The 13,631-nt window shown below is 40.3% G+C and overlaps 1 protein-coding gene across 4 annotated transcripts in view; it reads left to right on the plus strand.

The window, feature by feature from the left end:
• TNRC6A (trinucleotide repeat containing adaptor 6A) overlaps positions 1-13,631 on the plus strand; it is a 169,991-nt gene that overhangs the window by 100,950 nt on the left and 55,410 nt on the right. For 3 of the 4 annotated variants that reach the window (XM_077449322.1, XM_077449325.1, XM_077449323.1), the window contains one exon: positions 6,722-6,769. The exons of the other annotated variant lie outside the window; for it this stretch is intronic. In XM_077449322.1, coding sequence (XP_077305448.1) covers positions 6,722-6,769 — 48 coding nt within the window. The remainder of the gene's footprint in view (positions 1-6,721; positions 6,770-13,631) is intronic. 4 annotated transcript variants of the gene reach the window in all.

Consider the following 13,631-nt stretch of genomic DNA (forward strand, 5'->3'; position numbering starts at 1 on the left):
CTAAAAAAGTGTTAAAGCAATATCTTTTAAAGAGAAGCTCACCTTTGGGAATATGTTACGTTTCACCTGTTTTTAGGGTGGAAGATGTAACATGTTCCTGCTCCTACAGCCTCTTCCCGAATCCCCCCTTCTAGTTGTGACAGCAGGTCGGGGATGATCTCCCTGCATTTGTCGTCACAATTTGAAAAGAATGCGGCCATGCGGGGCTCAGCCCATACGGACACATCATTCACACAGTTTTGTGAATGAACAAGAAGAACCAATAGCCTTTGTGGTTGTCGGCTTGTAGTTCTCAATGAACTACCAGGGTGCTGATGAACATTGATCATTGATGCTTCCTTTCATTTAGTAACTACCTGTCCATGCGTCAGACAGAGGCAAGCTGACGCAGCTGCAATGCTTTAACAGCCTCTAAAAAAAAAAAAAAAAAAAAATTATATATATATATATCTAAATATATATATATATATCTATCTAAATATATATATATATATATCAATTTTTCCTGCAAAAATATGTTCTAATACGATTTGTTAAGCAGTGCAATTAAATGGGCTCCATTCGACTTTTTGTTACTTGGCTCTAATAAGAACATTTTAAAAGCTGCAGTTTTTAATCTTTGTAATTCCCACCCATAGGTTATATTGTCATCAGTTTCTATTCTCTTGCACTAAAAAAAACTGACATATTTGTAAGACAGAAAACACTCTGAAATAAATGGGCCTCGGCCTGAGATTTAGAACAACTGGTCAACTCGTTTTTTGTGGAGACACGTAGTATCTTCTCGGTTGCTGTAAACATGATCACATTGGCCCTAAAGTGTAGAGCCTTGTGACCCAGATTTTCACTGTAGAAGGCAGTTCTGAAGCCCTTGGCTGCCATAGAGGAGCACTTTATTTTTGTCTCTGCTCCTCTGTGGCAGCCAAGGGCTGGAGCTGCCTTGCTGCAATCCTAAAATGTCTTGTTAATCTGGCAATATTTAAAAAATGAATTGGCCATGCAGCACCTCAAAGCTACACACCTGTTTCCCTGCATGCTCTAATATCATGAAGCTCTCGTTTAAAAGAACACAAAAAAGGGTCTATATTTTTCTAAGACCATAGCATAACATTTTAAATTTTTTTTTGTTAAAAATAATTTACCACGTGCCACCAGCGGGCGAGGGTGCTAAGGCTGCTGGCGGCATGTTTGCTGCAATAATTTACTACTATACTGTGATTAGAAAAGTAATGTAATTTGATAACTATTCAAAACCAATGGACAGCTCAATAAGTCAGGGCAGGTTTATCCCTCTCACTCGGCTATCGGCTCATGTGAACTGTATGGATTTATAGTTCTGCAGAGGATGGAAACCCTTGCTAAGACAGTGCTGTGTTTTGTGAGAGCTCAGTATGCCACTCCACTTAAATATTTTGGAAGCACCAGGTGTTTATAAGGAAACATTTCATACACCTAATAAAAGAAACAATATCAACTGACTTTTGACTTGTGGCTGTGTCCGTGCCGCCGTTGTCTTCATCCACCTCCTATAGGTTGCACACAGCTCGGGCAGATGCAATAACCACAGAACAGGTATTGCTGATCTGAATGAATCCTAATGCTGGTCATAGACAGTGCAATTTTACTGGTTGCAGGAAAGAAAATCGATTGATTCATCAACACAGTCAGTAGGAATCCCTCCCATGGGGCCATTATGTTCTCCTGGCAGGTGAAGCAGCCCCTGCTGGGAGAACACCGTGATTATTGCTAGTGGCTATAGCCATTGACAATAATGACATGTAAAATCTTGACAAGCTGGTTGTATCCAAGTTAATCGTTGATCGATCGATTCAGTTTTGGTACATTCATCCTGCCCATACATGGTTTGAATCTCGGCTGGTTTTTGCTGAACCTGCTGAGTTTTGAACAGTCAATGGGGTGGCTTTGGTTTCCCTTTTAAGGGATAGTAGGATAATCACACTGTTTGTGTGTGCGTTCAGTGTAGCACTGGCCAGTTCATATTATAAGAAGTATATATGCCTCAGTACCATAGACCCTGGTATTTTATTCGCCTTATGTTTTACAAATATGTGCAAATTGGACTCCTTTCACACTGAGCCATGGGGAGTGTTAGCGGTAAAGCGCCACTAGTTTTAGCAGTGCTTTACCGTGGTATTAGCGGCATTATTCGGCCGCTAGCGAGCGCATTTAACCCCCACTAGTGGCCGAAAAATGGGTTAAATGCACCCCTGTATCGATGCGGTGCCCATTCATTTCAATGGGCAGGGGTGGTTTAGGAGCGGTGTATACACTGCTCCTCCACCACCCCAAATATGCTGCTTGCAGGACTTTTATTTTTTTTTCTCTCTAACGTCCTGCCAGTGCAGCACCCAGGTGTGAAAGCACAGGCTTTCACATTGGGGTTGTAGGGGAGGAGGGTTTTTTTTAATTTATTTATTTATTTATTTATTTATTTTTTCAGTTGCTTTACAGGTGCTATTTTTAGCCCTTTAGCGCCTGAAAAACTCCTACGGTATGAAAGGGGTCTTATATTGTAATATAGCTCAAGATTTTCCCAACATTACTAAGCAAGCCTGTGGGCTGTCATAGAAATGTGACATGCCACTTAGAACAAAGTACAGGTCCCTATCCACCAGCTGCCCTGTAGATGTTGCTGTGTAGTAAAACCAGAGAGTAGCAAGCCAGTGACATCACTGACGCATGCATTCTGAAGGTCCAGAATACCTTGCTAGAACTGCAGAGATTTGTGCTGGAACTGAGGGCTCCTGAGCACATTGCATGGGAGTGACGTTATTGTGTCTCTGGCCATTCACCCAGCTGATGCATGCGAACCCAGAAGAGAGACTGGGGGAATATTTCAACCCTCTCAGTGGTGACAGCGCCGTGCTGGAGGGCTTCTTTTTAAGGTATTTCATAATGTTAGTATGTGATGCATACTAGCACATTATGCCATTGTCGTTTTTTTTTTTTTTTTTAACTTTATTGAATAATTGGTACCCTTTTATTGCCTGTGTTTTTAACTTTTTTTTCTTTTCTTTTTTTTTGGAAACTGCAGTGAGTTTTAGAAAGCTTAGACTTGTTCGAACAAGAAAATGACAGTGACACTCAGTGTAGCATACAAAACTGATTGTTCAATGCAAATAGGCAACAATAGAGTGCAAGGTATACATGGAATAGCACAGTGCAAACAATCTTGTAAGTATCCATCCATCCAGACAGACAGAACCAAGCGACCGTCTTATGCACAGTGGGATAGGTCCCTGAGATCAGATCACTAGAGTATAGGAATTTAAAATTCTGACTACCAAATCTGGTGGGCACAGCCCAGGGGTATTGAGACCAGGCTGACCAGATTTTTTCCAACATTGCTGGGCATCCTCTGTTAATAAATATGCTTCCCCTTGTGTTTTAATTTTTAAAGCTGAACTCTAGCTAAGAAACTAAATACATCAATTCTAATAAAAGAAAACTAAATATATAAATATAATGCATATAAGGTGGTGGTTTTACCCTACCAAGATTTTTATTTCTCTCCATCCAGTTCTGAGATTTAGGTCCCGTGTTGACATACTTTATTTACTGTTATCTTCAATCAGTTTTTGCATTCCTTTACAAGTCTATGGGAGTGCAAAATCTGCTTGGAGGAGGTCAGACACCATTGTCGATGAATTTTGAATGATCTCGGGAGTTTTGCAAACTGACACCATCAACACAAACCCAATTCCTGTTGATAGAAGCCCACAGATGACCCCACTTTTAGCTGTAGACTATAGAAGGGGATACACTGGCTCTGGTGCCCTTTTATCTCCCAGCCTGCTGATTGGACAGTGAAAGAGAAGCAGGAGAATGCATAAATGAGCTTTCTGCTTTTTCCATCAGCATGTTCCTTGTTCCATACAGCGCACCCGATTGATTCCCAGTCAGATGTTGACTTTATATCAGCCTTTTGCAATCCTCTGTAAGAATAGTCGGTTATTTACATTACTCTATAACACACTGCACCTGTGTTTGATGCATGGCTTTAAAATGAAGGCTCTACTGTTGAATATTGACACGCACCCTGTTATAAATGGGGCACTAAAGAAAAGACTAAGATTTTCATTTTGCATGATTGCTGTTCAGTCAACTTATGTGCTGGCTTCCTTTTATTTTTTTTGGAATACCATTTAGTCTTCGGTTTTGGGAAATCCCCACTAATATTCTCAGTTCTATCCATCTGTCCCAGCTGTAAGAAAGCCAAATGATGGTGCGTGATGGGTTCTGTGCAAGAATAATGTTCTACCTTCATTTATAGCCTAGAGCAGGGATCTGCATCCCTGGCCTAGAGGCACAAGCTGCTGCAGGGAAAGCACACCATAGGAGTCTACAAAATCGTTTTTTTTTTCCCTTCAAATGACTGTTTGTATATGCTTTAAGAAATTTCTGTTTACTTTTCATCTAGTGTTGATCTTTATAAATTTAGAAGGGTGCTTAACTAAAAATAATATAAAGGTGGGTATGGGTGCTACAGTTTTTATTGTGTTAGTACAGAAGGACGGGACAAACAAGTACCATACCCAGCTTTGACCATTGCAGAATCCTTTACCCATCATTCTTGGTGAATAATCTTCTAGCCTTTAGCAACCCTAAAAACTGCACTGTAGTAATATAAAATCACCATGAGGTGAATCTTTAAAGCGCTTTCAAGGCTTTTATGTACGATGTCATTCAGTATAAGTGTTATATACTTCCTGTTACTTTTTACCGTGTATGTGTGGGCACAATAAACACTTAGTATATCTCTGCATGCACATTTCCCTATGTTTTATTTATCCCTTTAAAAGGATTGTAAGTACAGGAAATAACCTGTTGGTCTGCCAGCAATACAGTGAGCTGCTAGCTTCCCGTTTGAGCTGAGAGCACAGTGCTACAGTTAAAGTATTACTAAACCCACAACAGTAAAAATCAGTGTGTATATGCAGTAAAGCATTCTCATTATACTCACTGTGGAACCTAAGAGGTTAATCCTCTGCATTGTGTATAAAGGCTGTTTGGTCCTGTCTCGCTGATCCTCCTCTTCTTTACCTGACTCTAACCCATCTACTGGTAGAACAAAGCATTAGGAGTCAGGCTGCACATGCTAAGTTTGGTGTGTATTGCTAGAGTTTATTTTTTCTTGGGAGAGTGCATGTGACCTGCACAGGGCCAATCAGCACTGTCCAGACAGGGTCAGGGAAGAATGAAAACTCCTCATACAAGCGTTAAAGCGTTTGCCGCCCCCCCCCCCCCCACCCAAAAACTTTTTCTTTAAAGCTTAATAAACTACGTAGTGCTTGTGCTGTCATTTTTTCTTTTCTTAACTAAACCTGGCTGATCTTGACAGATCCTGTGCCCTCCCCCTGTGTGCCTGACTACGGTAATCCATTATTATTATTATTATACAGGATTTATATAACACCGACAGTATACGCAGTGCTTTACAACATTAGGGCAGACAGTACAATTTCAATACGGGGGGGGGGCGAATCAGAGGGCCCTGCTCGTTGGAGCTTACAATCTAGGACAGCGATGGTGAACCTTGGCACCCCAGATGTTTTGAAACTACATTTACCATGATGTTCTTGCACTCTGAAGAGTAGTTGAGCATCATGGGAAATGTAGTTTCAAAACATCTGGAGTGCCAAGGTTCGCCATCACTGATCTAGGAGATCATGGCTGCTGAGCCCTGACACTGTGGTCAGTTTATGTACCTCCGTCATCCACAGCCCTACTTTATCCCCTTTTCTCTCTTCCTGTCAGCTCCTGTGTGAGCCACTCAAACCCCCCCCCCCTTCTAGAAATGTTCCGAGCTCTATAAGAATCACTACCAGCCCCTCTGCTGGGATAACAACACTACCCAGTGTGTTGGTTTTTCAAACCCTTACTCTAAATACTTTTTCTCCTCGCCGATCAGTGGTCACGCTCTGCCCACCTCACCCTGGGTGTGTTGTGGGCTCTCCCCACCCTGGGTGTGTTGTGGGCTCTCCCCACCCTGGGTGTGTTGTGGGCTCTCCCCACCCTGGGTGTGTTGTGGGCTCTCCCCACCCTGGGTGTGTTGTGGGCTCTCCCCACCCTGGGTGTGTTGTGGGCTCTGTCCAACTAGAAGCTCTCTGGATTTCTGCACTCACATTGTATAGACATAAAATTGGGGAAATGTGCATGTATTGTAGAAATGTACAGCATGTTCCCCCCCGAAATCCTCATCCCCATCCTCACATTTGCGAATGTACCCGCTAGGTAGGTAGACCCATCTGGCAGCTAATCCCACCCACTCGTAGCCTGCGTCCAGGGCCAATCGCTGCATGAGAGGTTACATGTGAGTGGGTGGGATTATCTGCAAAAGCTAGAAACCTCCCTTTGTTTTCAATGGAGCTGCCTATTTGCAGGTAATCAGAGCTAATTGCTGAGTGGGTGCTTTCACAAGAGTGAAATGGTACTGAACTCAAAATATGACTTCCTGATGAACTTTTACGTTTTGTGGCTTTTCGTAATACTTTTCAAACAAATTGCATTTAGCAGCCTTTCCTTTACACTGCCATTGTTTTGTTTAATTGGTTATTTTATACTGGACACTTCTGCTGTGATCACATGTGTAGCCATAGAATCTGTAACATCTGCTAGAAGAGCAGGATAAAATGGATCAGCAATAATGTTTGCATAAATTATATATATATATATATATTTTTTTTTCGCTTTTTCATAGGCATGCCTCCCATTCGGGATTTGGTCAGCCACTCCCCTAATCAGCTAGGTGAATTTCATTTCATTTTATTTTTTACCCAAGCATTTATAGCTTGCACATTTATGACATTTTTAATTCACTTATTTTGTGAGTGTATTGCTGCTTGGCTGCTTGCAGTGGATGTGCTGGAGCTGTTCATTATGCTTGCGTATGCTTGTGCCGCAGCCGCCGCCGCCTTGCTACCTGTGGCTTGTACTGCCAATTTGCATGGTATGCTGGTAATGCTGTAAGCACTGGTTCATTGTCCTTCCCATCTGAGGCTCTGTTACTTTTTCTTTTTTGTTTAAAGAGGTCTTCCACACGCTAGGTCTTATTTTCGGGGAAACAGGGTAAGATTAGATGAACATTTTATTGTATTTTATGCATTTTATTCACCTGTAAAAGCTTCTTTATGTAGACATCCTAAAGCCCTGAGACTGCTGCTGGGCGCTGCCATCTTGGATGCGATTTCTGCAACTCCAGCAGGAACAGAGCTTTTCACTCAAGTTATACTCTAGTATTTCCCTTCCCTCTTTACTCATCAGGTTATGTAGGGAGGGGAGGGGTGGAGGAGCTGGGCTAGAACAGCTAGTTATTGCAAGAGAAAAAGACATAATGTGCAAGGAAGCATATCTCCGGTAAATAAAAAAAAATCATGCATGGAATGAAAATTGATTTTCTCTGCATTTACCTAGAATTAACACATTCCCAAATGGCAGTATTGTGAGCTTTGAGAATCACCCAAGGCAGCCTGATATAATTGGAGAGGAACATGCAGTGAGTTATAGTGTGGGAGGGTAGACAGTCATCCGGTACGATAAGGAAGAGGTGGTTTTGCTTTCTGGGTATTTTTGTATTGGCATTTATATTTAAAAATGTGTGGAACACTTCTTTCATTTAGTTACTTGACTGTGTTTGCAAGGCAATATTTGTGAGTTTTCGCCCTCATTAGCCAACCTGTACATGGGTTGGTGGGAGAGGTCCCGCATCTTTGGACATGATAGCCCCCGCCGCAAAGATACCATATTTTTTGGGCGCTTCATAGACTATCTGTTATTTATTTCATCTGATGAGTGTGCCAGTTTGGAAAATTGGCTTACCTATTTCAATGACAACAATTTAAATTTACAATTTACTGGAGTCATGAGAATAAGCACCATAGAATTTTTAGATGTCAATCTGACTGGTTCAGAAGAAAACATAGTCTCTGGTCTACATAGAAAATCAATCGCAGGTAACACACTTTTAAGAGCAGACTCAGCCCATCCTGGTCATACTATCAGAGGGATACCATATGGACAATTTTTGAGGTTGAGGCGTTTATGCAGCACCCCAGAAATTTTTCAGCTGGAAGCCAAAGAGATGGCCAATAGATTCAAGGAAAGAGGATATACACCCGCCAATATACAAAAAGCCCTGGTTTCAACTAGTACCATCCCAAGAGATACTTTGTTACAAAATAAACGTTCCTCCAGTAGAAATGGCAATAAAAGCAAAATTTCTTCTTTAGGGACAAACATCCCTGTGTTCTCCACGTCTTATAGTTCAGAATTTAATGACGTGAGGAAAATAGTGACTAAATATCTCCCTATTTTATTTAGCGATTTTGCATACAATCAAATCCTTTCCAGAGGTATAAAAACGGTTTCTCGTAGAGCACCTACTTTAGGACATACCTTATCCCCCAGTTTATTTACAAGTAGCAAATCCGACCAACATTGGTTAAGATTTACAGGTAACTTTAAATGCGGTGGAACAGGCTGTGCTTACTGTTGCCATATTATGAGAGGTACACAGATTACTTCTTGTGTTAATAATAAAATTGCTGACATTAAATCTTTCATGAATTGCAACACTAAGTATTTAATTTATGTCATCACATGCAATTTTTGCCATATACAATATGTAGGACGCACTACACGCAGACTCAAAGATCGCTTATATGATCATTTATATGACATTGAAAAGAACAAATCCACTAATGTGGCTAGACACTGGAACACTGTACATCAGAAGGATGTTTCAAATCTATTCATACAGGGGATTGAGAAGGTGGTGACCCCCAAGCGAGGAGGTGACAGATTTCTCATACTCTGTAAACGTGAGGTTTTCTGGATATTCTTTTTAGAAACCAGAATTCCGACAGGGTTAAACTTTGATTGGGATGTTTCATATTATTATGATTGAGAAATCTTTTGAAACACTGCAATTCCCCTTCAGGATTAAGATTACCCCAATTTAATGTTACCTTTTATGATATACTAGTGTTCCAGTTCTGTTTCTTATTTCCCATCAGCTTTTTCAGCCATCCCAAAATCTAACGTTATAATAGTCATAGGTTCATTCACAATAACACCCTCTATAAGCTTGTCACATGGGATCAAAATGATAACATCCATGTGAATGTCTAAAATTATACATGTGTGCGCTAGTCAGACACACCAAGTGAGTAGTAATTGACATTTCTTCCCCATATTTACTAAGATTATAGAGGGGGGTTTTTGTCTAGTTTGTGAATGTCACCCATATATAGATATTTTCAGATACAGTATATATTATATGGGTATAGTCTCATAGATATGGGACACACTCACTATTTTACATGTATGTGGTTTACTGATATAACCCAGATATTGGGGATTTTGTATATACCGCATTACACACTTTGCGGTTTATGCAATTTATTGATGCGGTTTATACACAGCACATTTCACATTTAACCATTGTACAGATCTAGAAATATTCTTTTTTCGCGACTATAGTCTTTTAACAAGTAAATCTTTATATATTTTTTCACTTTACATAATCTAGAGAGGTGTCATTTACATTAGGTTAATAAATAATAATAAAAATAAGAAATAGAAATCAAGAGATCTCACAGCATTGTAGCGTGATCCCTTCTGCATATATATAGTCCACAAACCGTGTTCACATGAGTTTATACATATTGTGGTTATATATATCACCATTTTATCTTATGCGGAATTGATAATGTTCAATCACCCGTCATAGCCATTGCATCCTTGCCTCTATTCCATCATAGACTTTCTTATACTATTCACTCAGGTCATTGGTCTTCAAAGAAAAGGAGATGTTTCACAGCATTATAGTGAGATATTTCCTTTTCATATTACACAACCTATATAAAAATGTCTAAGTGACTTTATATACACTGCGATTACACACTATATATCACTATTCTATGTAGAACAGTTGGTGTCTATACACTAGTTGCATTTATTGTATTACAGACATTTCTGCACGTCGCTGTATTGGTGTTTTTATATGGGCGACCCGTGTGAACAAGATGAGTTAATTATAGTTTAGGAAGGAAGGGGTTAAAATGTTTGTTCCTTTTCTTGCCCATTAATCGTAATATCTATGGAATATTCAAGTGGATGGTTGATTGCCTAAAGCATACGCCTGATTTGGGTACATTTACTGTTTTAGGCACTTGATTGAGGCGTCTAGGCTTATTCTAGTGTCCGTGAGGGTTCTAAAAGGTTTTTTGTTTTTCTCTTTTGTTTCTGTTTTTATTCAACTATTTTACATGTTATATTTGTATATTTGTGTGTTTTTATAGTGGTAGTTGCAGGTACATACTTTATTTTATGCATTGATTGGTGTATTTACATTCATTTACACATCGATAAAAACACGAGATTGGTTGGTGTATGTACAACTTTAGAAATATTTGGCAATTGTGATCTGCTTCTGAATCTTGGATTTTCCATGCATGCATACTACTTGTCATCGAAATAAGTCCATCAATTGTATGGTTTTATATTGGTTCTTTCATTATCATTCTTTTCTTTTTTCACCAATAGTTCACATAAATATGGCCATCGATCTGATGTGATTTTGTTTAGTGCAGGTTCATCCCTGTTACTGTTATAACACAGTTCATTCTCTAAATATTTGAGTTTATTTACATACATATAAACATTCAATACTGTTTTACTTTGAGGCTGGGTTCACACTGCTGCGGGGGGAGATCCGGATGTGATTCGCACAGCAAATCACATCCGATCTCCGTAGCACTGCGAGTTCAGCCATACAGATAGTATGGCTGAACTCGCAGCTGTCCCGCAGCAAACTCGCACAGGACCCTTTTTTGGGTCCGCAACGGAATCGGATCGCATGGGGGTTCACACCATGCGATCCGATTCCTGTGCGAGTCGGCAGATCGCACTGCGATATGCCGACGGATCTGGGGGTGTCATTAACATAACATTGACACCCCCAGCCGTCCGCATAGGGCAGTGTGAACTGCCGGCGGGAGGTATGCGATGCGGGAAAACGCCGCGGATTCGCGGCGTTCCCGCATCGCAATAGTGTGAACCTAGCCTTAATCTTATGACATTTATTCATATTCTTTATCTATGCATTAAAAGGTTATTCTGCACTAGTGCACAATTATATGTATTATTATCACCTTTACACCAATATATTTATATACACACATCTATACACGCCTATATACATATATATATTTTTCTTTTTATTTTCACACTTTGTTATTTTCACCTCTATATGTATATATATATTTTTTACATATTTATACTTTTCATCTAATCACGTTTCAACACACAGACATGTTCACCCTTTTTTTCCCCTTCTTTCCTTTCCCAGTTATTTTCATCAACTAACAACTGGGTGTGGAATGCATGTGTGGAGAATCTATGATGATAGCCTTATCAGCTGTCATGGTTTTACCTCTGATTTCACTGTGGTGTGCTTATACATGAACAGTATATATTTGTTTGTTATTCAGAACATAAGCTAGCTATGAGTAAGCGCTGTTTGTAGCGTGAAACGCGTTAGCTATTTTATTCAAAAATCCTTTTTTGTTCCCTTTTTGCTGTGACGTTTTGTTCAATGAAGTTTTGCACTTGCATTTTGAAGAAATAAAGGCATCTAATTTTTACACAATCCGGAGTGCGGCTATCCAGAGTTTCGTTCTGTTTCTACACATTTGGCTTATGCAATCAGCCTGCACCTGGAACCCCATTTGGAGAGCTAGCAGCCTGTCAGTGGTTTTGACTTGGAGCGGTGACATCTTTGTTTGTTTTGTGGGAGGGTAGACAGTCATCCGGTACGATAAGGAAGAGGTGGTTTTGCTTTCTGGGTATTTTTGTATTGGCATTTATATTTAAAAATGTGTGGAACACTTCTTTCATTTAGTTACTTGACTGTGTTTGCAAGGCAATATTTGTGAGTTGTCTTAGGCCCCTTTAACACTTGGCTGTCGGCGGTAAAGCGCCGCTATTTTTTTTATGTTTTTGTGGGTGTTTTCGTCCGCTAGCTTTAAATCCCCACTAGTGGCCGAAAAACGACCCGCAAAGCACCACCGTAGCAGCGCTTTGGCAGCGGTGCCCAATCATTTTAATGGGCAGAAGCGGTGTATACGCCGCTACTTCACCACTCCAAAGATGCTGCTTGCCGGAGTTTCTTTTTAACGTCCTGCCAGCGCATCGCCTCAGTGTGAAAGCACTCTGGATTTTACACTGAGACTGCAGGGGAGCTGCTTTTCAGGCGCTATTTTTGGCCCAAAAGCACCTGAAAAACATATCGGTGTGAAAAAGGTCTTAATGGTGCCTATATAAAATTTTGTACAAAAGATGGTCCCTTGTGTGCAAATTGATGTGTTTATTTTTTGCAATGAAGTTTTTATTTTGATGGATATAAATTTAAGTTTGTTTGCTAGATGAAGAAATTGTTTACTTTAGTGGGTTGAATACAAGGAACCGATGGAAGTGAAGATGGACTTTACAGTAGAATTCAAGGCAAAGCCTAACTACTCTTCAATGCTCCCTGTCACCTCCTAACACCTATTATGATTAACCTGTGTAAGAAAGATGTGTATTCTTACCTATTTTCAGGCCACTCTGGTCCCGTTGCGCGTGATCCTCGGTGTCAGCCAGGGAACAGGTGAGAGCGGTCGACAATGGCTGGTAAAGCCTGAGAGTGGTGGCATCACCCATAGGCTTCTATGGCCTATCCATTGTAAGTGCTCCCTCCTCTCCCCTGCAACAGCCGTTTGGTTGACAGAGTATTACTGGAGCACGTGACCAGACTTCAGCGGTCTGAAAATGGTAAGTATACAGATCTTTCTTACACAGGCTAGTCTGAATAGGTGCTGCGAGGAAGGAGGAAGCATTTCTAACAGTAGTTAGGCCTTGCCTGGAAAACGGTATATCTAAACCAAGAAAAACAAATGCAATGTACTTGAACCAACCACTTAAGCCCCGAACCACTTTGCTGGCCAAAGACCAGAGAACTTTTTGCGTTTCGGCACTGCATAGTTCTAACTGACAATTGCGCGGTCGTGCAACGTGGCTCCCAAACAAAATTGACATCCTTTTTTTTCCCCCGCAAATAGAGCTTTCTTTTGGTGGTATTTACTATTTTGATCACCTCTGCGGTTATGTTTTGCGCTATAGACAAAAAAGAGCGTCAATTTTGGAAAAACACATTCATTTTTACATTTTGCTATAATAAATATCAGCCAAAAATATATATAAAAACTTTTTTTTTTCCTCTCAGTTTAGGCCGATATGTATTCTACATATTTTTGTTTAAAAAAAAAAAAATCGCAATAAGCGTTTGGTTTGCGCAAAAGTTATAGCGCTTACAAAATAGGGGATAGTTTTATGCCATTTTTAATCTTTTTTTTTTTTTAACTAGTAATGACGGCGATCAGCGATTTTTATTGTGACTGCAACAGTATGGCGGACACATCGGACATTTTTGGGACCATTATTATACAGCAATCAGTGCTATACAAATGCACGGATTCCTGTGTAAATGACACTGGCAGTGAAGGGGTTAACCACTAGAGGGCAGTGTAGGGGTTAAGTATGTCCTGGGGCATGATTCTAACGGGGGGGGG

The sequence above is a fragment of the Lithobates pipiens genome, unplaced genomic scaffold, assembly GCF_037356315.1.
Source record: "Lithobates pipiens isolate NorthernLeopardFrog02 unplaced genomic scaffold, aLitPip1_a1.2 Scaffold_22, whole genome shotgun sequence".
NCBI classification, from domain to species: domain Eukaryota; kingdom Metazoa; phylum Chordata; class Amphibia; order Anura; family Ranidae; genus Lithobates; species Lithobates pipiens.